Source organism: Helicoverpa armigera, chromosome 2, assembly GCF_030705265.1.
Source record: "Helicoverpa armigera isolate CAAS_96S chromosome 2, ASM3070526v1, whole genome shotgun sequence".
NCBI lineage: Eukaryota > Metazoa > Arthropoda > Insecta > Lepidoptera > Noctuidae > Helicoverpa > Helicoverpa armigera.
Genome location: NC_087121.1, coordinates 3,101,589 through 3,128,674, shown reverse-complemented (window position 1 = coordinate 3,128,674; position 27,086 = coordinate 3,101,589). Strand labels below are relative to the sequence as shown.

The window sequence follows — 27,086 nt, the reverse complement described above, 5'->3', positions numbered from 1 at the left end:
GATTAGTTCCGCTTTGTACCACGCAAAGTGTTTGCATAGGGGCGCTGTTGATTACCATTGAAAACTGTCAAAAAATGGTGGATTTGTGCTGTCACATTGGCGTTGCGGTGTGATTTTTATAAATTTCGTTTATAAATTCCAGTCATGTTATAGCTTTGTTTGCAAGATATACATAGCAATAATGGAGGAAGAAGATCCAGTAGTACAGGAGGTAAAACTATCAGTTAAAACTAACTAACAACGTGGTAATTCATTAGGTTATGTTGTTGTGCGAAAACGTAGCTTTTGTGGTTTAATTGGCTATTTATTCGTTACAGATACCTGTGTTCCTATCGCAGGCATTATCTCAGAACCTGTATATATACCAATATCCAGTGAGACCTGCAAATAGGGACTGGAAAGACGTTAAAGTTGTGAATGCGTCTGTGAAACCTAGGAACAAGATGGTGAAGCTAGAAGTTGGCTTGGACACGTACAGTGACAAGTACTGTTCGTCTAAAGGCGAACAGATCGCTCTCAATACAGATGGCCAACAGGTAAAAATTATAACTTTGCAATATATTCAACTGATTTGGCAGGGATGTGATTGACAGCTGTAGCTTGCTGCAAGAGTGCAAGCAAATTGTGCAAATAACTGCAGAAGTTATTTACATGTAATAATTTATTTATAACAGGAATCATCATGGCACATTAAAGAGAAGGACAAGTCACAGTACTTTAGACATGGCATTATGGATAAGATTGTCTATGAGAGCAGTGTGCCGTGCACAGAGACGCAGCACTATGCTGTGGCCATACTGCAGGATAAGGAGCTACATTGTACACCTATACAAGGTATGGAGTTATTAAATAATGAGGATAAATAAAAACAACAGTTATTTACTGAGTTTTTCCAGTTACAAAAATATTAATTTGAATGTAAATAAAACAGAAACCTGCAATCTTTATTAAAATTCATATTTTTAAAAAGCTTCTGTCTGTGGTAGCGCCCACTGACCCATTAGGGAAACAATTCAAGCATCTAGATATTGTAGTGATTGTCTATCCATCTGTAAATGTTCAAACTTGGATAGGCAGTCTCTATGAAATACTGGAACCAATTCCAGATTAGATGAAAATGGTCAGTCTATAATTACTTAATTAGATTATTAAACTATTTTTAGGGATAATTCAAATGAGGCCTGCCTATTCCTATTTTGATAAGCAAGACAAGCGCAAGAATGACAAGAGTAAAGCAGAGTCTGATGATGAAGACAAAGAGCCTGAAGCACAGCAGGTAATTTAATTAAAAAATAAAGCCATAAACAAACCATCTTCACCTTAGGCCAGTTTTTACCTTTTATATGCCATAGAGTATGGTATGATACTATAAAAAATAACTGTTTCTTGTGAATCCAGATTTTCAGCATACAAATGTATGAAGTAGATACTCATTTGGAGATTTTAAGGCTCTTAAGGATGGACTCATAGTTTCTTGCAGAAATTCATAACAATTTTATCAAGTCTAAAATTATTTCAAATCTTTAATCCCATTTTCAAATCTTTCATGTAAATATGATTCAACATTTTGTTCTTGCATGATATTCCCTAAAGCAGATTTATTTAATAAGCCTATTTTGTTGACATGACAAGTTTAGCTTCACTAATAAATATTGTTCATCAAATAATCTCATAAACATAATCTTTTTTACAGGTTACAGTGAAATTCGCGCGTCAAGAAACCGAGGTATCCAAGAAGGCGCGAGAGAAATCTTTTGAAACAATATCGCAGCGAATTAACGATGAGCCGTGGTATGACGCGCTCTGGAAATCATCAGAAACAGATCATGCTGAGGTCAGTAGCTATATTTTTTATTATAATCACTTGTTTATCTATAGTTTACATAACATATTTTACTGCCTTATGTATTCTCTCTTTATACTCCCTTATGGACTAACCCTATGTACTATGCCTCTGTACTGTTTTACCTCATTTACTACCCCTGTATACTTGCTATGATATTATTTACTCCATTATGTCCTCATGTTATTTAAATATGGAGGGGTAAAACCCCTCATGTGTACTGATAGTTTATCAAATCGACTATAGTATTTAGTCAACAAGCCGTCATTCTCGACATTACCACCTTCAACTAAAGTAACCTATAAGCTTTATAATATCAGTATATTTTCTAACCCACTGAACATCGACAGCTGGAGCGCTTAAAGTTATTCAGTGCTACATCATCGGATGGGTCGGCGCTAACAGTCAGGGCGCGGGAGTACGTGCGAGCGTTAGTACCCGCGCCGCCGGAGGATGAGGCCGACATAGCACCCACCAAGCTGCCCTCACCACAGGAACAGTTGAAGGAAATACTTATTAGAGGTAAGTTGTATCCTGGGTCTATTAAGTGGTCTTTTCAAAGCTTTTGTTGTCATAGAACACTGTGTAGAATCCATTATAGGTAATCCATTTATCAGCAAGTTATGTTACGTGCTTGTTCTCCAAATAAAATTGCCAGCCTCCACTACCCCACCGCCACTTTTGTGAAAAGCGAACATTACCTTGTGTTTTTTAACTACATATATGAATGATAGTATGAAGTATAAATGTGGTCTTGATTATGAGAGCCAGTGGGACCAAAACTGTTTATATTTATGTTGTATTTATAAAATTAACATTTATCTGTTTATAGGTATTAAATTGATACTTACTGGTCATCACAATGCTATGCGATATTGTTGAATCTGAAATACATTATGTATTTTTTTATAAAAGTAATTTTTCATTTCCCCAGCAAAACTGATGACATTCAAGGACCTGTCGGAGCGTATCCGCACGGAGTCGGGTCCGCTGAGCGAGGCGGCGCTGCTGTCGGCGCTGAGCGGCGCGGCGTGCTGCGTGCGCGGGCTGTGGGCGCCGCGCTCGCCCGACCTCTACACCCGCGCCGCGCCCGTGCCCGCCAGGCTTATGTGTGCTGCTAGAGATCATGTGGTGAGTAGTCAGCACCTCCCGCCGACCTCTACACCCGCGCCGCGCCCGTGCCCGCCAGGCTTATGTGTGCTGCTAGAGATCATGTGGTGAGTAGTCAGCACCTCCCGCCGACCTCTACACCCGCGCCGCGCCCGTGCCCGCCAGGCTTATGTGTGCTGCTAGAGATCATGTGGTGAGTAGTCAGCACCTCCCGCCGACCTCTACACCCGCGCCGCGCCCGTGCCCGCCAGGCTTATGTGTGCTGCTAGAGATCATGTGGTGAGTAGTCAGCACCTCCCGCCGACCTCTACACCCGCGCCGCGCCCGTGCCCGCCAGGCTTATGTGTGCTGCTAGAGATCATGTGGTGAGTAGTCAGCACCTCCCGCCGACCTCTACACCCGCGCCGCGCCCGTGCCCGCCAGGCTTATGTGTGCTGCTAGAGATCATGTGGTGAGTAGTCAGCACCTCCCGCCGACCTCTACACCCGCGCCGCGCCCGTGCCCGCCAGGCTTATGTGTGCTGCTAGAGATCATGTGGTGAGTAGTCAGCACCTCCCGCCGACCTCTACACCCGCGCCGCGCCCGTGCCCGCCAGGCTTATGTGTGCTGCTAGAGATCATGTGGTGAGTAGTCAGCACCTCCCGCCGACCTCTACACCCGCGCCGCGCCCGTGCCCGCCAGGCTTATGTGTGCTGCTAGAGATCATGTGGTGAGTAGTCAGCACCTCCCGCCGACCTCTACACCCGCGCCGCGCCCGTGCCCGCCAGGCTTATGTGTGCTGCTAGAGATCATGTGGTGAGTAGTCAGCACCTCCCGCCGACCTCTACACCCGCGCCGCGCCCGTGCCCGCCAGGCTTATGTGTGCTGCTAGAGATCATGTGGTGAGTAGTCAGCACCTCCCGCCGACCTCTACACCCGCGCCGCGCCCGTGCCCGCCAGGCTTATGTGTGCTGCTAGAGATCATGTGGTGAGTAGTCAGCACCTCCCGCCGACCTCTACACCCGCGCCGCGCCCGTGCCCGCCAGGCTTATGTGTGCTGCTAGAGATCATGTGGTGAGTAGTCAGCACCTCCCGCCGACCTCTACACCCGCGCCGCGCCCGTGCCCGCCAGGCTTATGTGTGCTGCTAGAGATCATGTGGTGAGTAGTCAGCACCTCCCGCCGACCTCTACACCCGCGCCGCGCCCGTGCCCGCCAGGCTTATGTGTGCTGCTAGAGATCATGTGGTGAGTAGTCAGCACCTCCCGCCGACCTCTACACCCGCGCCGCGCCCGTGCCCGCCAGGCTTATGTGTGCTGCTAGAGATCATGTGGTGAGTAGTCAGCACCTCCCGCCGACCTCTACACCCGCGCCGCGCCCGTGCCCGCCAGGCTTATGTGTGCTGCTAGAGATCATGTGGTGAGTAGTCAGCACCTCCCGCCGACCTCTACACCCGCGCCGCGCCCGTGCCCGCCAGGCTTATGTGTGCTGCTAGAGATCATGTGGTGAGTAGTCAGCACCTCCCGCCGACCTCTACACCCGCGCCGCGCCCGTGCCCGCCAGGCTTATGTGTGCTGCTAGAGATCATGTGGTCGGTATTCTATAATTATAATGATGTCCTCCTAGTCGATTATCGGCTACGGCAGCTGTTCTCGTGTGAGGAGATTAGCCAACTGCGCAGGACGTACTATAGTGCACAAGTATTAGCACAGACACAGGTGCACTCACTATTCCTTCACTCTCATAGCCCGATGGGACGGCAATCAGCAATGGCCGACATTTAAGTGCTCTACGATGCACGGGTGAATCAATCAATGTACATATCAAACAATGTTTAAGGTTCTTCTAACTTAACAGACAGACATGTGTTGCTGGGGAGTTTGTTGCGCCACTTCTTCTTCCCAGCAAAAACACATAGGAAGTGGTGAAGGGTGGGCGTTTTGGGGGCTGTCTTTTGTAATTTTTTTTTTTTTGACGTTCGAAAAGTGCTGTTTTGCAGCCAAGTTTGAATAAATGACTTTTGATTTTGAATCGCTAACTTCCAATCTCTGTGCTGCTCTGTTATTTAATTTCATTCTTATCCATAATTTGCCTGCAACTAAATAAAGTTTTTTTTATCACAGCTGTACCTCTTCACACAACACTCGTACATTGATCGGCGGAAGGTAGCTGCAGCAGTTCGCCTCCCTCCCACTGAGGTGTTAGAGATCATTCGATCCGTCGCCAAATTCAACCCCAAGACTGGCTGGGAGCTCATCATACCACCCGACGTCGGCTTCGAAACGAAATACCCCGAAGTTGTTCAGCGACAAAACTTGTACTGGGAGGCTAGACAAAGATTATTCAACGAAATGTTGATAGGAGAAAATCTGCCAAAGAGGCAGCGGAAGAAATCTCAACGAGATTCAGTGTCTTCAGACACCATGATGAGCCCGAAACCTCGGTGCAACAGTGTTACGGAAGAAGACAGTGATCGAAAGAGACACAAAAATAAATCCGCTACCGGTAGCGGGAAAAGGACTAGGAATATAAGTTCAAGCAGTGGTCAGGACGCCACGTGATTCTCGCCCTAGCTAGGTTATCAAATTGTAGAGTATACCCACCAGTGCTTAGTGAACATAAGTGAACTGTGACATGTCAATCATCATTATTAACGTTTTGGTGCTGCTAATCAATGTGCGTAAATGGATTTTAACATATTATCATCAATGTGCGTAAATGGATTTTAACATATTATCATCAATGGACTTCCAAACATTTTAAGTTATCATGGAAAATATTAATTCACGACCCGAAACTGTTGTTTTATATTTAAAGTCAAGTTATTTCACTGATCTTACGCATTATGTTGCTTGCACTCGTTAAAATAATGTTTGTTTGTATAGTAGTTGTTGACTAGCAAATCTTATGAAATATTGCATTTAGCATTAATTGTGTAAATCTTGAGTTCCCAGTGTTTTGTGTTATTGGTTCATAGTTCACGCGGTATTTTTATGACAATTATCAGTGATTAAACTGTAGACTGTATAAATTATTATTGTTTTGTTGTTAATGGTATATCTAGGAGAAAACTTCTTATAAAATATTGTATGGACTTTTTCTCTCCTAGATATTAGATTGACATATATTTAGATGGCTTGTAATATTGTAATCAAGTAACAAAGTTACGAATATGTTATGAAGTTTCAGCTAGACCTAAATTCATAGATTTTTACAATTTGCATTACTACAATTGTTAAATTTTATATCGAAATATCTGTATTCTATTAAATAATTATGTTATTAACGCTTACATTTATTGTAAGTTTTGCTGCATGGCAGTAACAAAGTTATTTATTGATATGTAATAAACAACTAGCTTGTTCAATATGACGGTAGTTGTTCTGTTCATATTAGGAATCCACATCATAGTCCTAAATAGATATCAAATGTATGCAAAAATGTGCCTAATTAGCTTTTATCGGATCTAAGATAATAATATAATGTTATATTATAATTTATATATAAAATATGGCATAATTGATAAACCGCTAGTAACTAACCCATTACAAACACTGCCGAACTATATACTACAATATTAGAAGTCAAATAGCCCGTAACAATAAGAAAATCATGCAAGCAAATAATAGTCTGAAAATAAGTACATTGCCTTTAACTGAAGCAAGCAATCACATGATCATTTAGGTATATCGTTTTATACATTTATATTTGAAGAGAAGCAATTAATATAAACAAGTAATAATATAGCATATATTATGTAGCTGATCTGAAACTAAGTAAAGTAATATAAAAACTATCGTAAATGGGCCATATTTCTACATCATGTCATCGAAATGTATGAGATCATTATGTGTATTCATATATTGTGTTAGCCAAGCAATATGTCGAGACTACGCTAGGCAAGCTTATACTAAAGGTAAAATATGAAATACTATACACCATATAGCCCTAGATAACAGTATCTTCCATAGATAATCCTAAAAAAGTGCGTTTATTGTAACTCCAAAGTGAATGAAAACCGTTTATAAGTCCTTTCATAAAAATAAGCTGCTAACTATAATTACTCCATTTGAGTATGTACTTCTAAAGATAAACATCTTGATATGACTTTTTCCACAAATACATGTTACATAGATAAACTACTGCCTGAAATACTGTTTTAATTAAGTTTTTGTTATTTATTTTATTTTAAAACCGAGTTTTTAAATTGAAATAGCAAGATTGTTTTATATTTGGGTAAGTGCTTACTCAAATGGAGTATAGGAGAAAGTAATATATAGTAACTGTATATAAATATTATTTGTACATAAAGCGATTGTATGCTACCATAATGTAAAATTGTGTATGAGCAATTTGTGATTTTATCGATAAGTTGTTAATTTTTGTAAACGAAATAAAGAACGTTTATTATTTATCTATTGTTTTTTTGTTATGGACGCATTCATAGGTGCACTAGGGATAAATTACTTTTAACTAAACCTTCATGGTTCACCACAAATTCTGGTGAAAAATGCAGGAGAATCCATGCAGTTGTTTTTGAGTCTATCTTAAAAAGGCCATATAAATTCGCAAAGAGACATAAAAAAATAAAAACAATAGATTTGAAAACATTTTATTTCAACTATTACATAGTTCTATTTGGTGCGAGTTACAACAACAATAATAATATCAAACATCAACATTAAGCGTTCTATTAACAACTTGTGTAAAAATATTGTGCTTAAAACAGTTACTATTTAGTATATAGAAAAATAAGTACATCATCTAGTCTAGGTACATGTTATAATTTATAAGAAAAAGGTACTCAAGGTATTTAGGTAAATCATATTAAGATTATGATTGAAGCTAGCTATTTAAGCGTGGGCTACACAAGAGGCATATTTTGACATCATAGTGATCATAGAAAATACATTTAGTATTCAATTAGTTCTGAAAACACAAAGACGAATCTATTTACAAAACTAAAATTATTATTTTCTTTAAAGTAGTTAAACATTTTTAATTAGTCCAAAAGCAAAATACATTTGTGAATAATAGCGACTATTATTTTGTACACTTATGGTGCAATAATGCGTAAGAATTTGTACCAAAAGTTAACTCTGAATCTCCGAATTACAGCAACATTTATTTCTTATTTCTATGCTCATTATAGGTAAACCATATAAATACTATTAAAAATATCTAAACTATGACTGAACGTGAAAATCTATTTAAAACATTGTGTAAACTGTAAACTATTGCATTAATTAATCAACTATAACTTCTAACTTGTAAATGCATCTGTTATCAATGCAAATAATACTCTAAAGCTGGGTTCAGACTAGGCGGTCTCAAGACGCGTAGTTACGCGTACACATTGAATGAAATAATATTTGAGGACTTGTGCCGACTACGCATACCATAAGAACGCCTAGTCTGCACGTAGCATAAAACTATTGCTCTGCCTTGCTTCAAATTAATCATGACTTTTATTTAGCGTGTAAGTCATAGTCATAATTAAGTATTCTTTTCTACCATGAATTCATGATAAGCAGGACTTATTAACTACATAGTTAAAGACCCATATTTATGTAGGTAGGGCCAAGCTCACCGTCACCCACCGTTTGTCTTAAAATAGCTGTTTCTTTTGAAAATTGAAGGTAAGTAAACATTCATAATGAAGCGGTTTTAAGAACACTGACTTTTATGTCTCGAACTTGAGCCTATATTTAGGAGCAAAGTTGTTCAAATTTTACGGGTTAAAATAACAAGTCAATCTGACTTCAACAGTCCTGCTTACTAAGTCCTCATGGCTTTGCACTATGTTAACAAAAGTCCCCTATATCCTGATCACAGCATACCTAACAAAAAATGCTACAAACGTAAATAAAATAACATTAACACTACTTATCTTAGTAGCAGCATTACAGAAGTCCAGATTACAGTTCTTCACGAGTTCTCCGAAGCGGTTCTTGACGAGAGACCAATCGCAGAGGCCTACTCTACAACCTGGCAGAGATAGGGGATGTTCGTTCTCTAGGAACAGAACTTGGTATTCTTCGTTTACTTGGAAATTACCGTTTTGAGTGCACCTGGAAAAAATGAGATTTTTAATAAATTAAACCGGCATTGGAGCAGGTGCAAATCCTGTCCTCAAAAAAGGTGATGGGTCCATTCAATATGGTCGAAAACTCACATTCAAAATTAAGGTACATAAGGGTGGTACATACGATAGGAGTAGTGCATAAGAGAGTACATAAGGGAATTTATATAAATAATACATAGGTAGGTGTAGTACGTAAAGGATTACATGAGGAACTGCTAGGGAAAGTAAAGAAGGGAGCACATAGGGGTATGTACATAAAGGAGTTTATAGGAAGAGTATGAATGATGGACCTCAGACAAGATGTAAAGAAATTGGAAAACAGTTTACTTCACACCAAACTTACTTATACAAAACAGCAGCAAGATTTCCATTAAAAGGTGCCATTTTGGAAGCAGTCCACTTCCTAGACTGCACATTAGCCGAGTGGTAGTTATCTCCAGTGAGGGGGGCGGTATCCTGGTGAGCTCCCATGGCCGTGAGGGTCATGAGCAGCATGGCTGCTTCAGTGAACTGGATCATGGCACGGGGCTGCTGTTGGGGAATTTCGTCTGGAAAGTTATAGAAATAGATATAGAAAATTTTCAATCTTGCATGTTCAAAAACAGCAGATGTCTGTCAAATTCGACTATTCGTAATATCATCATCTGCCCAGCGTTTTCTTAAATGTTGGGGTCGGCTTCCAGTCTAACCAGATGCACCTGAGTGCCAGTTTTTAAATGGAGCGATCGCCTATCTGACCTCCTCAACCCATCAGCTACATAGGCAACCCGATATCCTACTTGGTAAGACTGGTTGTCAGACTACCATTAAAGACTGCCAAAGTGTGTAAAGGGTTATCCAGGGTCTGATAGTCGTCGACCAAAGATTCGCTATAAGAATTTTGGGTACCTAAGATTTAAACTATTTCCATTTCATCGGGCCTTCTAGAGGAAGCCAATAACAGTAGGTAGGCATATGAAACGTTGTTTATGTTTTGCCACCTAACACCACGTATTTATTAAATGTAAGCATATCAAATGCCCAGTGCAATATTTCAATAACAGCCTGACTCACTGATTTTTCAATATTATTGTAAGAAAAATGTTATAAACCGAATGAATCACTATGCCTGCGCTCAGAATATATCTGCAAGTTCTACTGTATTCAAAGTTCTTGCCAAACTTTATGGCGGCTCGCAATAAATCGAGTAGGTAACTAGAATAAGTAGGTACATAACGTAGCCCATACATTTCCCGCAACTTCTCTGATTGATGCCTAAAATCGCTTTTTGACGCATTCACTCGTGCAATTTCCCGAAAAACTTGAAAAGAACTTAATTAAACCTAGAGCATATAGTGTCAAATCGTCCTATCCTATTTCTTTCGTAGTCAAAATGTAAAGGCATGCAGGATTGTTCGAACGAGTTGCTGCGGCCATCCTAACTAATATTATAAATGTGAAAGTAACTCTGTCTGTCTGTCTGTCTGTCTTTTCTTCACGCCTAAACTACTGAACCGATTTGTGTGAAATTTGGTACAGACATAGTTCTGCTAACCCACAGTGGGAGGGAGTCATTTGATCAAGAATCAAGATCCAAATCAAGGATCTAGAAATAGTAGAAACAATTGAACCTTGAGCGAAAATTATAAAGACCCACATTATAATTAGTGCCCTTATGTAAACAAAGTGCTCTGTGGTCATATCCGTAATTAGAATACAGTATGTTATTAAGGTTTAGCCACGTAATGTTAATAAACTTGACCTTCTAAAGGAAAACAAACAATTAATATTTTCATTAATGAGTCAACATAGTAATAGGTAAATAGGGCTATGAAGTAACCAGCGTTACTCATTATAGTACCTATCCTTAGTTATAATTTTAAAAAATAACGATCTAAACCGCAATTACTCACTAGAAGGTTTCTACAGTTAGGTCATCAATGTTGCAAAATTATACCATTGGTAGGACGTGCCATCACATCAAGTTAAGATTTCTTCAAATATCTCTGCGCTCCGAAGTTGGCAACTATAATAGGGTATTTTAGTCTAGATGAGAAAAAAATTAAAAGTGTATTACAATGATTGTTTAGAGGAAAAGCAATCGGGAAATGTTAGTTTCACTTCGTAAGGTACATAAATAAATTTTTTATTGCAGTTTAAAGTTTTTAGGTTTTTTTATCTGTCTTTGAACACTACGAAATGTCGCCGCCATGCTAATGACGTCATTACGGTAGTAAACAACTTTTAACCAAGTGTTTCTCATATTTATATCCACTGGTACTTGAATCCATAATTTGTCTGGTGTTTTTACACTAGTGTTCTCACATTCAGAAACAACACACCAACGATACGGAGCATAATTACTCATTATTAAAATTTTCAATACATATCAAAATATGTATTACTGACAGCTGTAGTTTGTTTACTAACGTAATGACGTCATGACCAAAAAACAATCATGGCGTCCGTTGTGTGCCGCGTTTTCGCGAAATACGCGCGAAATTTGAAATTATGATAAAACAATTAATTTATATTCGTACATAACGTGAGAAAAAAAAAAATATTTTTAATTTTTTATAGATATATTAAGACTAAAGAATTTATTTAAGATATATTTCAAAAATGCATGTAATACCCTATTCACTAGAGTAAAATGTACGAACATTTGCTATCAATTCCGTGAGGAGTCAAATGTTGAGACTAAAGAAAGACTTATTTAACGAGAATCCCTAAACAATGAAAACAAAACTATTGGCCAGTTATTAATTCTCAGCGAAAAACTTGTATCGGGTATGATATTATGTGCTATTGAACATACCTTTCCCAACATAGTTTTCGAAGAAGTTCATCATATCTTTAACGTGTGTGCAGCCGACGTCCTTGTTGAGGGCTGATCCGTAGCCATACTTGTAGTATGTCTCTAGGTCTTCCGCGTACTCCAGGCGCTTTAGATCCTCGCGGGTGAAGGCCTGGAATTAGGACATTTTATTTTATAGTACAGACACCAGCACATCAACCTACTCGGGAGGCGGATGACACTGCTGGCGGTATCTAGTCACCCATAAAATGCGTTGGCCACATACCGTTGCGATCGGCCTTAGAAGAAGTTTTTTTGGTCAATTTTTATCATAGACCAAGACAGAGGTTTTCGGCAAATCTATATAGGATTACCAGGTACTTACAGCACACCAGGGCGATATCTTGACGACGTCCCAGGCCTTGTTGTAGCGACACAGCTGGTACATGCGCAGGATCGTCTCCTTCTGAATGTCGTAGTTGAAGCCCAGCCTTAAGGAGATGTTGCTGATCATCTGTTCAAGGAAATAAGTATTGTTTGGTTCTAAAAATCTTATTTTTTTCGTCCTGGGGTAGAAGCTCTACTCCTAAGCCTCTATTTTTCTATCTATGGAGGATCCTATCCATATCTGAAGATCTATGTATTAAATTGGCACAACCCAGGTCTTTTCCGCCAGATCCGTTGTAATTCAAAAAATATTCTTAAAAATTTCATTTCTTATAAGTGTAGGGTTAATCTGAGTGCTCCATTTCTAAAGAACTGACGACATTATTTCTTAAAGGAAAGAAACGTAGGTATAATACGAACTTTGGAATGGGTACCCAAGTAACTATTAGAGCAAAAACTTATCGGTTGTTCATTCTTAGTCAGCTAATTATTAACAAAAAATCCAAAACTTCCGCGAAATCTAATCTACCTACTTATCTACCTTCGTAATTAAAACAACGAACAAGATCATTATGATGATGTTAAATCTGTTCTCATTAGATCAATTTGTAACTACTGTACCTACTAAGGTCTTTATAATTAGCAAATTGTAAGTAGGCCCCTCTATTTTGGGCAAAGGGCATCATTATGGAAAAATCGAATATCGTATCGTCAGGCACCTAAGTGATTTTTAATTAAGTAAAATCTTTATCTCGTAGGTATACTCGAAATTAATAATTAATTTATGCTCACCTCTTGATATTCTCTCTTGGACTCGAAGATGTGCAGTTGTGACAATGTATCGTTGTTGTCCCCAACGTCTTTCGTCCATGCTGGACAGAATTTGAAAGGCTGAAAAAAAGTTTTATTATTGGCCTTTATTCAGCAAAATGATTTCCCTCAGGTTATTATCAGGTACCTAGGTATTCATAATCTGGATAGTTGCAAGATCTGGTTAAGAACAAAATAGACTGTTTACTTCAGACTTCAGTTAACGTAGGGGACGAATAGGTTGTAGATCAGAAAGGTGCTTACCCGAACAATTTTTTCATCATTCTCCTTAGGTATATCGAAGCTCTCTGCCTGGTCTCCGAACAATCCCTCAGTGAAGGCCTTGAAAGTGTTGCTCGATAGCTGGTCATTTACGTACTTGAACTGTGATGAAACACACAAACAAATCCTTATTATTTATGATACCATTACCTACTCATTTTATTGCAAGAATAATGAAGATTTAATGCATTAGGTAGATTTTACAGATTGCTATGAAGACGGCTGGCAGGAGCTGGATGCGAGAAGCCGAAAATCGATCTCAGTGGCGTGCACTTGGAGAGGCCTATGTCCAGCAGTGGACTGCGATAGGCTGATGATGATGATGATGAAGTCGGTATACCTAGATGACATTTTTACTCGAACTCGTCTGCTTGAAAAATCGCAACAAACGAACTGAAAAGGCAGACACAAGTTTAACAATCGCAGTTTGGGGAACCTCTTAGCTAGAAAAGCAAGTCTTTCATAGAAAAGCATCTCTAAAAAGTAAATAAGACTAGGAGTCAGTCGCTATTCTAATATCTACAGAGTAGGTAACCCAATTGTGATTGTTCATTTGTTTCAGCCGTTTCCAGCACTTACTTTAATTAAGATTTTTCATGCAGGCCGCTTTTTTATTAATCCAGGTTTTTTCCTAGGAATAGTCATTAGAACTGCTGGGTTACGACAACCTTAACCTATTACATGCCACTTCAGACACAGGTGTTCTTTCGTAAAATTTTCATTATAACCTCCTTCTTCAACGTCGAAGAAAATTATGTTTTTTTTATTATTAATTGTTACTCTAGTTCTCAGTATAACTCTTGTAAGTACCTAGAGGTTCGTATATAATATGAATGAGTGTTGTGTGTGACGTCAGAATGCACCATCGGAGCGTGACTCACTGCAGAATACGTAATGTCACTGAAAATGTTATGTACCTCCTTGAAAATAATGGCTTATGCAGCGAGGACGGTCGACATCTAGGACAAATGCATAGGAATTATGCCTAGGATGATAATGTATTTATTTTATTTTTATGTACTCAAAACGTGTATAAGTACAAAGGTATACCTAAGTAATATTTTCATGACTGCACTAACATAACTAAAACTTGGTGTTTTGCTCCCAAAAGTCACAATATTTACGAAAATAACTTCTTGTTTTGTATTAATTAGAAGCTTGAATGGGTACACAATTTAAGTGGGACGTGGATTAGGTACCTTATTAGCCCGCATGTCCCTTTCAATTTCCTCAAAATTTATGTTTTATTTAACAACAGTTTCAAAGTAGGGCTAAGTTAAGTTAAATCTGCATGATGACGTTTAGAATTCAGGAAAATATATCTACTGACGTTACGTACGTTAGCTCCGAAGTAGATAGTCCTTAATCTATCTATTATAGTACTCGTACCATTTACGTAATAGAGCGAAGGTATCAATTAGTTTTCTTCCATCCGGATACGAAAGGCACCGCATTGTCTTACTGTACCTACAAGTAGGTGGAATGAGCCAGCTGTCGCAATCAACACCCGTAGGTTTGATGAGCATTGAGACACCGATCACGTACACAATAGCGTTATCTTTTGGATATTTATGAATGGAGGTTTAGATAGGTAGGTAGGTGTCTGTTGGTAAGAACGTAAAGCATTGTGCCTTCAAAATACATAGGGGTCATAAACAGAACATTAAAATTATGTGTGCGTTGACTCAAACTTAACTAAAACAATGTAAATCAACCATATTTATACTTACAGTTATTTAATATGAGTGTACACCATTAATTTACCAGGTAATTTTTACATTTTAATTATTAGTTTTAAAAATATTAAAATATAAACATCCTTTTTGTACCCCTCCGTGGACCGTTTCCAAACGCGGTTTCAAACTTCATGATCAAAATTAAAATGTAATAATTTACAAATACTAATACATCACCTCTTTTAACCGTTATTAATATAATCAAAATCCATTTTTCCACTGTTATACAATATTTAAATAAAATTTCTTCAAATTATGATACATGAACAATTTGTTATTAGGTCCGCGACTCTTTCCGTGGTCATAATATATACAATGTTTGAATTCTCAATATTTGGAACGCAGCCTAAATTGTTTATTTGAACTGGTAACATTTCAATCGCTGTCAGTTTAAGATACCTTGGTTTCGGTCTGCATGCGCTCCGTCAATTAAAAAACAAAAATTGCTTAAATCAAAGATTATTTCAGTATAATATAAAAGATCATTGCGACTTTTCTGTGACTTCGATACCACGGTAAGTGTTTTATCAAATATTATGGAAATCTATTAACATCAATTGTTATGGGACGCCATTTTACAAGCATTGCTTTTAAATTCTAACCTAAAATTTTGACGTGTTTTACGCTTGATTTGATTGATTTTCTCATCCGTGGACAAACTTTTCCGTAGACAGTCACTTCTGTGGACGTAGACTTTTCTGTGGACATTGACACGGAAAAGACTGTGTCCACAGAAGTGACATCTATTAAGACTAAAACTTGCTTTTGCAAACAAATTATGTGTTGAACAGCTAGAGCATTTGTTTTTGTTACTTTGCATAGGATATTATGCCATGTATAATATATTTATTGTCATGTTTATTATGGGACTTTTTTACCAATATTGTGTTGCATTTACGTGTTATGTCTTTTTTAATGCTTGGCTTGGTGTGGGTACATGGTTCATTGTCATTGTTTCAGTAAATTAAAATGCCTAGAAAAATACACTAAAGAATCTTACTGATGAAGAAAAAAAGATGAGACGGCGTGAACAAAAAAAATTAAGTATGCGTCGAGCTCGGGCTAAGTTAACTGAAGCTGCTGTTGAAGAGATACGCAAACAAGATAGAGAAAGATACCATAAGAAAAAGGATAGAGGAGATATTAAAACAATTGATCAGTTTACACCGAGGCAACAGCGGCAAATAAGAAAAATGTGGCGCGAAAAATCGAAGAAACGGCGACAATTATTAAAGATGCGAAAAGCTACTGAATCACTTATACAAGAAAATACTCCACCGGCAAGTCCGTCTTCCTCACTCGCGAGTTGAATCTGGACGTGCAGTAGCTGCCCGAAATAAAAGAGCAAGAAAAGCTGAAAATGAGGCTTTAAAGAAAAAGGTGTTTCAGATGGGGAAGGTAATTAAAAAGTATAGAATGAGAATACGAAGACTAGAAGAAAGAAAACAGAAAGCATCGAAGTCGAGTTCTAGAAATAAAGTCTTGAAAACGGATATAAGAAAAGCTGTGCATGATTTTTTAATAAATGACGAATATAGTAGATTAACTGCAGGTAAAAATGAAACAATAACTAGGAAAAAAAGCAAAAGGCAAATTCGTTTACTAAATGACACACTTTTAAACTTACACATAATATTTAAACTCAAAACAGGATTTAATATTTCATATCAGACTTTTAGGAGATATAGACCTTTTTGGGTTCTGTTTCCAAAAGCAGCTTCAAGAAACACGTGTCTCTGTACGTTACACGAAAATAATGATCACATAATTCGATCACTTCAAAAATCGAAAGTTGTTTCTTACGGATCTGCATCCGATGCCGCTAAGGCATTGTGTTGTAATAATACACTGACTCCTAAATGTTTAGAGAGAGTGTCAGAGCTGTCTTTATAAGAAAATTGATTTTAATAACTTTGCCGAAAACGATTATATAACTTATGATAGATGGGTTACAAAAGACGTGGATGTAGTTATCAAAGGTGTACAGAAAAGTGCAAGAAATGTGTTAAAGAAACTGTTAAAACTACGATAGGTGCGCTAGTGAAGTTATTACATTTAAATTTACCAGTATTCATGCAACATGTAGCTAATATGATTCATCAAATGAGATCAATACAAACATTTAAACAACAATTAACGTCTACCAAAGGCTTGTTGCATGTAGACTTTTCCGAAAACTATAATTGTAAGTATAGTGCTGAGGTTCAGTCGGCTCATTTTGGTGGCTCGAAGCCTCAATTGTCTCTTCATACTTGCGTTTATTATAGCGCGGCAGAATTTCCGAATAATGGTTTCCAAACTACATCCATGTGTTCTATTTCAAAAAATTTACGCCATGATCCTGTTATGATCTGTGCCCACCTTAAACCAATTCTACAGCGAATTAAAGAACTCAGTCCAAATTTAACAGAACTACATATTTTGAGTGACGGCCCAACGACCCAATACCGAAACAAAACTATGTTTCTTTTAATTGTTAAATTCATTAGTCGAGAATTAAATGACGTGACCGATATTGTTTGGCACTATAGCGAAAAGGGGCATGGCAAAGGTGCTCCAGACGGAGTAGGTGGCTGCATAAAAAGGCTGTGCGACAGTTCGGTTGCGATGGGCAAAGATGTGTCTGACTATGACTCACTTATGTTATGTCTAAAAGAGAACTGTAAAGGAATTGAGATCTACGGAATTGGGGATCCAAATATTGAAGACATTCAAGAAATAGTAGATAAAAATGCGATGAAAGCTTATAAAGGGACATTTAAGATACATCAACTTTCTTGGAATCAAAATGATCCAAATATTTTACATGCCCGAAGGCTTAGTTGTCTGTCTTGTGCATCTAATGCTGTTTGCCCGCATTTTGAAATTGGCCAGATAAAGGTTCCGTCCAATAATACACAAACGCATAGTCCCTTGAGTATGGCTGACGCAAGGAACGTTTCTCCGAGAAGTGAAGACACGGCTAATGCTTCTACAATAACTTATAGGTCAGATCAGATTACACCTGATGGAGGTACTTCTCATAATGTCCCATCACGTCCCTGTAAAAGATTTGGTTTCCTGCCAGACTCTGATGATTCAGACGTGTCTTTACCTCTGCAGGATGAGAGATCCAAGTTCCTTTCAGACTCTGATGACTCTGATGTTATTTTTACACCTCGCTATCGTCATCCATTGCCCACAGACAGCAGCAGCGAAGGCGACTTCATTGTACGACCTAAGCAGTCTCAAAAACCTTTTGTCGATCCCTACACTGATAGTGGCGATGACGAATAAAACAATATGATATGTCTCATTATGTTTATTTCTATATTATTTTACGTTCAGTTTGGTTGACATTATGTTTGATTTAAGTCAACCGAAAATAAATCCCTTCTGTGGACATAAATTCATTATTTTTTCAAAACGAGAGGATTGTTTATTTTATGACATTTTTTATGTGAAGATGATTAATACAGCCAGATTGTTGTAATTTTAATAAAACTCTTTTATTTAGTTTAGAATTATTTAGACAAATTACAACTTTTGTCTTTTCTGTTGATTGTGAAGTCTTTTCTGTGGACAGTTATAAATTAAAATATTGAAAAACTAATTAAAATCAAAGCTTTGATCTCTGAGAATATTTTTATTATAATTATTTTATGTTTCTCAAAATAAATGCTGATTCGAACCAAACAAAATACGACTTTGATTTTATTTTTATTTTTGAAACCCAAGTTTGTTTATGACCCATAGCGGCAATGCGGGCAGGCGGGGCACGTAATAATTTCTGAATTCGTTACATTATGTACTCTTGAATCAAAATTAGGCTTTTCGAGAAGTTACTAAAAGGAGACCTCTTTGTTGTAGAAAATGGGTTTATAGCTATTCAACACAAGTAAATCGCTCGAGCATGACTTCCTGTATAACCGGTTTAATATTTATCAGCATCAGAAAAAGTAGGCTTTCCAATTTTTTTATGAATGGAGCTTCTTAGACACATATTATGTGTCCATAAAGTTTCTTGCTGGCTCTTCTACATGAGACCAAATTTTTGGACCGACTTTGACATGAAATTAAATTGGTATCTTACCTACTGGTTCAATATTTTTAATTCCACAGGTCGTGTCGACATATTCACGATTCTCCCCTTTAACTGCAACTTACCAAATAATGATGGCGACTGGAAGTGAGGAGTCCAGGGAACCTCTGCCTCCAAGCCTGAGCCAGCTGCTGGGTAGTCATGTACCCGTCGGCGGTCAGGTCTCCAGCAAACGTTACGTTGAGCCGTGGGTTCCATTGCCATTGTTCTAGAAGATTCAGGTCTGATGTGCAGATGCGTTGCTGGGAATGAAAAATAAGGAATTTTAAAGGATGCTATTGAGACGTGAAATGGTCTCAAAATTATAAGTTTCGAATCAAATATCAAGACTTCTGCAATCTGCTGGTGAATTAGGAATATCGTTAGCGTCTGGCCTCGGGCTACCTAATTGCTTGTTCCATCATCATCTACGCTTTTTCCCTTTGGCTTCGAGACCGAAGAAAGCTTTCTAATTGCTTGTTAGAGGGTCAAGCAAATTGCTTTACTTTCGGGATAAAATGTAAAAATTCTTGAAAATAAGTTTTTTCTGTAAACGATGAATCATTGAAACTCATAAATTATTTGGGTCTCAAGATGATCAACCCACTTATATATTCATTAATTTACTTACATTGGTATTCCTAAAGTTGCCATTCTTGTAGTTGGTAACGATGTTGTTTCTGAAGTCTCCAAGTTTCTGCAGTTCCACAATGTCATTGGCTTCAGGATTGTTAGAGCCATGTCGGCTTAACAGCCAGAAGGCTATGGGCTGACAACCTGACAAAAAAAAATAATTTTTGATCCTGATAATATAAATGCTACCTAATTGAAGGGAAATGGGAAAGGAACTCTGTCTGTTTGTCCATGATATGTGTACAAATGGGTGTCTATTTTTACACACGTCTTTACATCAATACGTCCGGTACTGTGTACCAACATTGCATCCATAAAACTAAATCAAGGTGCAGTTGCATCTTCCCTGCCGTACGAGGTTCCCGGAACAAAACGGTAACGGGCCGTGGTGTGCCCAGGCGCAATATTAAAAATAGATTAGGTAAGATTCCCATACATCGTGTATTATTTATATTGCTTGTCATTATGTTTGTTGTGGTATTGAAAAATGTTGATATCTTTAGTTTTTCAGTTGCTGTTATTCACACGTGCATTATAGGTCTTTCGTGACAGCAGACAATAGGATGTATAATAGTAGGCAGCCCTTTCAAACAATTATACATAGATGTTCTATAAACTGATTTTGCACGTAAAGGATTTTTTATATTTTGCAAATTCTGGACTGGACAAAACAAATATTGTTAACCTTTCTCGGCCTACGTACCTATAGGTATGTTTAATTTTCTGGAGTGTAGATAGTACTTTTCATCCGAGTCTAGATTGTTCAGGTCTTGACCCGATGGCCTGTAGTAATTGCTCTGATTAAGCAACGAGGTGCAAGGAGCGAGACCGGCCTACGATGCAGTTCGCGATAAGGGTCTTCAAATAATGTCAATCAATGAATCATGAGGTCAGAGATATGACCCAAGATTGCCTGACCATTTGTGTAACAAATGTATTCTTCTTCTGGTCCCTTTTCTGGTAATCAAACCATCTTTTACTCGATCTACCATTGCCTCTACATCTTTTCACATTCGTGAATTTTTAAGAAAAATCATCTCAATAGGTATGTCATCCCATCGACCATACCTAATTCAAAGTAACTGGGTAATCTCTCACCGATCAAAGTAGTTTTTAGTTTTTTTGCATTTTGATGTAATTTGCTGTAGCTACTGACCAATTAAAAGTGCCAATAACTCACAATAATCATGACTCAAATGGCAGGTCGCCTTCATTCATAAATACGCTTCGATCAATCATATTTACGAGGCATATTAGTGGTCATTTGTCAGTTGAGCGTGCCCGCCTTAAATATCGACATTTGCCACTATGCTATTGTCCCACTTCATTAAGATTAAAGGCATTCGTTAGCAGGTCAAATTAAGTTATATAGGTCAAATTGGTGGCGAAAAATTGCACTTGGAGACATGCTTTATGGAAATGAATGGCTTTCGAACTATTTATCTGATTGACTTTAGCACACCAACTTCCACGGCGGCGTTCCTTTAGCTCTCTCTCTCTACATTCTAAATTCTAAATGTTAGGAATCTTTAAATACCTAGTTTGAAATCTCACATCCAAGCTTAAGATTCCAGTCACACGTTTACCTACTTTCATCCTACAATAGCACCCTTCATCTAGATCCCTATATCTAACAATAGCCTAGAAAACTGTGTCATGTAACACACCTACACCCCTTTGAGATCCCACTGAGCATCGGGTGTCGGGGAAACTTAGATGCAGCCTTGTTCCAGCTTGCTAGCTCTCAATAGCTTTATATAAACGTTTCATGATAACTTTTCTGAAGTTATTTTATTTAACACTCTGTTACACTTCTCGGATCTTTCTTTGATCCTTCTCTGAGGTGATGGCCTTTACAGTTATTGAAATGAAGAGACACCAAAAGTGGTTTGTTTCCGATATTCATAATCTGTATTTTGATTCCATGAAACAGTTTTGAGCAGTATATTCGAACAGAGCTCATGACAACCAACAACAGCAATGTTAAGGCCTCATGGCTCAATTTTTATTCCTTCCTGATTAAGGCAGTGGTAATTTTTGAAAATAGTTAATCAGTACATCCGTACAACTGACAAAATTACTGTATTTGCCAACGGATATCCAGCCCGATAATTGTTGACATGACGCTACAAATCCGATAATAAAGCTGAACCAGTTACATCATACCACATAAACGTTCTAGGTAAACGGTCCACGCAGTATTAACTTTCAAAGGCCCATCGTTCCTCCACAGTAGCGAAGGTACTGTGACGTAGTTGGACCGCATCCAAATATTACAAATTAAAATTAAAATAGGACATGATGTTATAGATAGACAATACATAGGATAATGTATCAATAAACATGGATGCAAGATTAAAGAGATCGGAACTAGAGATAATGCAGTTGGGGAACTAAATTTTCTGGCATGAAAGTGATGGTAATGAAATGAAGTGATAATGCTATGCATTGGTTATCTGGCGATGAAAATTATAGAGTCCAATGTCATTTTTGCCGTCACGTGTCGATTCGAATTCTTAATGACCATGCAGGTAAACCAACAATGTTAAGCTAACCTAAATTCAAGGCCTGTGCTATAGAATGTAGCCCGGATAACCTATGCCAGAAGTATCATATCTTAGTACTTTAAGGTATTGGTATACCAATAGGTAATGATAGTGAGCCTTACTAGGCGAAGATTTCAAATACAGTAAGCTAACCGAACAGGAGCTGCAAACTTTTTGCAATTAGTAGTAGCAATTTGGCAATGATTTTCGCATTTTAATCGCAATGTTACAAATCCGTGATGATATCTGCTATAGGCACTTTATGTAAGGTTATCGCACTCTGTTTTTGTATGAAGTGTTATACAATGCACGCTGCTATGAGAACAAATCACATATTGTGTTACGGGGGTGAATGCACTAACTGCGCATATGGTTTGTGCGAGAAAAAATATTAAATAGAAAATTGCTCATTAGCATAACTGGTTTGGGACTATGTATTGTGAAAGCGATGTTCAAAATTTCCGGACCCATAGGGACGACGTGGACGCGAAAATCCTAATGAAAATGAACCGATGTCATTTGATCATATAAAAATCGCAGACATAACGAAGATCTTGCAGATAGTTTATTTAAGAACAAATTGGGTTAAGGGCAGGGCAATGATGGAAATTATTCATAGTCCTACAAATCTAAAGAATCTAAACTAAATCCTTCAACAAACTGAGTCTAACACAGACTAGATCTTAGATAAAGTAAATAATTGTCCATTAGGTACACGATGTCATGTAAGACCATCGATATACGTAACACGCTTTTGTTAAACAAGTCTAGTCACACAGCAGTCGTGAGGCTTAGGGCTGGAAACAATGATGCCGACAAAGATGATGAGTATGATGAGCTATTGAGTGAGAATTATCAAGTAATCGTGGGAGTTGAAAGTATTTGCTAGTCATTAGGAGGGTAAGGTACAAAACTCTAAACAGCTAGTGATCCAAAGGCGTAATCCTCATAGTTTTTGAGTGTGATAGTAACTTTGCGTTGGGTGTCCTCTTTATTTTTTGGAGCAAGCAATTTTAGGCTCTTTTTAAAAGTTTTACAAATACTTTGCTCTGTGTAGTTCTTAGGTTAATATTTCCCTATCAATTAATTGCGCCCTATCACTTCTTATGCCTAACCTATCTTCTAATAGGTACGTTAACCTCATAGTTATCCTAGCTAGCTTTTTTAAGTACAAAGTCTGATATTAAAAGAACAATTATGAACTCGTCTATTTTTACATTTTGTACTCTGTTAGATAGATGAGATTAAATTCTTCATTTGAGAATTTTATTCTGGTCTGGTGCATTCGGTCTCAGATCCTTCACCTATTTAATCAGTATATGAATCAGGTACTAGCAATTATTTCGTTGTTCTTTTATTATAAGGTTTCAATTTAAAAATAATTGACAGGCTAAAAGAATAGGAATTAGTAGTATTTTTCACACATGGGATTTAAAAAATAATCTGTTTCCTGCTGGCCTGGGTTTGATAAAAAATAGATAGGAACTACAAATTGACCGCAAGCCGCAGTTTTCATTTTGATACCGTTAGGAATTACGCCTACCTACTAACGTCGTGTGAACCTTTCGTATTATCAACACATTATAGAACAACCTATTACTATTTTTGAATTCGGATGTAACATTGTACCAAATGAACTGCAGGATGCACAATACATTATGCCAATGCGCATATTTTTCTATGAAGCAAATAACATACATTGTATGAATGTAAAAATTAAAATCTGTGCACACGTTGAAAAGTATCTACATTTCCATATTTTATGATGAATATTATTAGATATATTGTCGACTATTTATCATTTATGTAGATTTTAATCGTTTGATTAATGCACGCTGTATGAAGTTAATGGAAGAATGGTCATTATTCACGTAGATACGCTTTAAAGTTTACTTAATACTGTGGTATGGTGTTTGCTAGTTACCCATTATATTAATAAGCCATACACGATTATGGAAGATGTTTCATGACCTTAACTTGGCGATAAGATCAGCATAGCAATGTGGATTTATTTTACCTACCTACTTCATAATATTGTTTTGTCTTGTTCATAATATGATTTTTTTGATTGAATAATTTCACCTTTGAATTGAAGTCTTGACTACTGGATAGTAGTTATATCTTTGTATGCTATCTTCGTTTTAAATGAAATCTTCAACAAAATTAATCCAAAAATATATGTAGGTAAAACTGGTTATCTATAATCTTACCTCCTTACTTATAAAATCTCTAATCACCTTCTAAGCAACATTTTAACTAATCACTACTTAAAGTCTTAAGTAGTGATTAAATGTTAGTTAAGACATGATTAAGCTACGTTTATAAGTAAGAATTTTCTTAAACAGCCCTTAAGTATTACTTATATTTAATTCACGTTTATAAGTAAGGCTGTTAAGCTATTGTGTTTCACTAATGCTACAACACAGTTAGGCTTTAAATGCTAGCTTTCTCTTGAAAGTCTGAAAACATTAGTCTTTAGGTTATTGACAGTTAATAATGAAGATATTTTATCGTTAAATGTTTGTATAGTAGGGAAAGCAACACTTTACAGACTTTTTAAAGACTGGCTTCTAATTGGGGTAAGCATTTTTTGTTCCTATGATGGGATTTTAGGAGCAATTAAACCTCAAACCTCAGACTGGCTAGAAAAGTTCACAGATCAGAGACAGACAGAGTTACTTACTTTCATTCATCATCTGCCTAGCCTTTTTCCCAACTATGTTAGGGTCGGCTTCAAGGCTAATCGAATGCAGCTGAGTACCTGTGTTTTACATCATCAGCAGCCCTTTTGTCGTCTCACTGCTGGGTAAAGACCTCCTTTCACACAGATAAGAGATTTAAAAAAAATACATATGTTTTACCAACTTACCAGGCACATCATGAGCTCTCGTCGAAGGGACGCCCAAGTTGGCAAATATGTAAGCCGTCTTCGTGCCAAAAAGCAGGTAGGGATCGTCTTCCACGGAGAGACAGGTTTCCTGACCTGTGGCCACGGCCAGCGCGAAGAGAAGGAACAGCCAAATCATCTTCTAGAAAAGTGGAAATAATGGGAAAACTTTTGTAATAGGTTTGAAGAATATTAATTTTTGAGCAGATTTTTGAAATGTGCACCTATGTATTTTGTCGATGTTTTATTTAAGAAAAAAATAGCAGCGTGTTAAACTTTTTTTTTAATTTTCAACTTCAAAAAGTTACTTAATTGCATTACTTAAGTACACGTGTAGTAAATTATGTTTTATATGTTTATAATGTAATACATTATTCATATTTATAATGCATGTTTTAATAACTGGGTATTTATGTTAATCAAGAACTTTATTGTTCTCATTTTCATACTTATATGTAAGTATGTAAAATGTAGGAAAGAACGTAGATACTCGAGAAAAAAGTCTTGACTCGATAAACAAAAAGTTATAAAACTTGCTAAACTTGTTATTAACCAACTCTATGTAACTGTCAACATATTGAATAAATATGGTACAAAATATAGAAAGGCAAGATTTTTTTACATTTACTAAGAAAATAGCTTTTCATTTCCGTTCAGTTTCCATTAAATAGTTACTCCTGATACGAAAAGAAAAAAAAAAGAAAAACACCGGCCGCTTTACGCTTACGACCAATCAAGTCTCTCTAACTTCATTAAGTACGATTAGGATTAACTCATACTTAACGTTACTTGGGGTACCCACTATGTACTCTCTGCGTACAAAACAAAGTACGGACACAAGTTTGAACTAAGCAAACAAATAACAAAAGCAACACAATGGGCGTGAACCTGCACTAATGTGACACACTTGAACACATCACAAGAATTTCAACACGGAATAAATTAAAACCAACGGTAGTACGGTGATTACCTTTGCGCGGGAATATTCGGGATACACTATGTTGTCTGTGGTTCGGTTACGCGGGAAACGCGGCGGCCCGCGGGCGCAATGAGGCACTGACTGGTCTGACGGGGCTTGGCATTCGCGTGCACGAGCACCGAACGCCTCGATTGCTTAATACCTCAATACTACGGGCCCTCGCGTAAACGCGTGTGCTTACAACCTCAAAACATTAGCAAAGGTACCGTCTCATGTTTGGATCGAGTCAATAAGTAAAAGAATTTCAATATGTTTAAACAGCTGACTGTTTATTATGCAACTGTAGAAAAACATTTTCTGCTTATTTGTTTGCAATATCAGTACTTAAATAAATGACGAGTAAGCAGATCCATGTAATATCGGTTCAAATATTTGACCTACTCGGACATAGAGCCTGCATGGCGTTTAAACTTTCTGCAGATAATTGAAAGAAAGTTTTATGTCGTTTCTAGGCTTACTTAAATTAGACATAGTGGCTCTACCTGCCAAGTTTGCCGTTTTAAGTTTACACAGATGTGTATAATTACTTATCTGTATAATTAATTATTTTTAGTTACATGGAGTCCGTAGACAGTAGAGTCATTATTTTATCCCTCCGGAAAATGTAGAATATTTTTCTCGGATCGTGTAAAAATAGTTTAATTAAAGGTATTGATGGTTTTTGTGTCACACATGGTCCAGCGTGGATGACATCATGGTTTGTAAGAAAATAGCACGTGAGGTAACGAAATAACCGTAAATTTATCTAACGCCCTTGTAAACTATGATCTTTAACTAAATTAAACACTTCTAGTTCGGTCCGAATCTCTAATACGAAGTGTGATGAAATTAATGAGAAAAAGCTTCGTCAGCGGTTGAAACTATTTATTTTTTATTAATGGTGATTATAAGTGTCTTATTATTTTACAAGGACCATCCTTTATAAAAATAAATGCCCATATTACTTAAGTAGAGTTTAAAAATGAAATATTTTG

The 27,086-nt window shown here is 37.4% G+C and overlaps 2 protein-coding genes and 1 long non-coding RNA gene across 4 annotated transcripts; 2 read left to right on the top strand and 1 right to left on the bottom strand.

The window, feature by feature from the left end:
• The first annotated feature begins 47 nt into the window (after positions 1 to 47).
• LOC110372063 (DNA-directed RNA polymerase III subunit RPC5) lies at positions 48 to 7,343 on the top strand. Its single transcript, XM_064037630.1, has 8 exons — positions 48 to 211; positions 318 to 536; positions 675 to 834; positions 1,164 to 1,276; positions 1,694 to 1,834; positions 2,194 to 2,365; positions 2,778 to 2,974; positions 5,055 to 7,343. Exons 1-8 carry the CDS (start codon positions 182 to 184, stop codon positions 5,490 to 5,492), a joined length of 1,470 nt encoding a protein of 489 aa, XP_063893700.1. The 5' UTR covers positions 48 to 181; the 3' UTR covers positions 5,493 to 7,343.
• Positions 7,344 to 7,527: 184 nt separating this feature from the next.
• LOC110372084 (multiple inositol polyphosphate phosphatase 1) lies at positions 7,528 to 26,296 on the bottom strand. 2 transcript variants are annotated; one of them, XM_064037628.1, is made up of 10 exons: positions 26,104 to 26,296; positions 25,116 to 25,272; positions 19,699 to 19,844; positions 19,154 to 19,330; positions 13,254 to 13,373; positions 12,972 to 13,070; positions 12,178 to 12,306; positions 11,814 to 11,964; positions 9,360 to 9,564; positions 7,528 to 9,002 (listed from the first exon to the last, which is right to left on the bottom strand). In XM_064037628.1, exons 2-10 carry the CDS (start codon positions 25,270 to 25,272, stop codon positions 8,750 to 8,752), a joined length of 1,437 nt encoding a protein of 478 aa, XP_063893698.1. In that variant the 5' UTR covers positions 26,104 to 26,296; the 3' UTR covers positions 7,528 to 8,749. The 2 variants fall into 2 exon arrangements, with proteins under 2 accessions (XP_063893698.1, XP_063893694.1); XM_064037624.1 differs by having other exon boundaries at positions 25,116 to 25,275; positions 26,104 to 26,295.
• On the top strand, positions 14,913 to 17,578 carry LOC126054347 (uncharacterized). Its single transcript, XR_010277088.1, has 2 exons — positions 14,913 to 15,522; positions 15,968 to 17,578. It is a non-coding gene; the product is annotated as an uncharacterized LOC126054347 (long non-coding RNA).
• Positions 26,297 to 27,086: the final 790 nt, after the last annotated feature.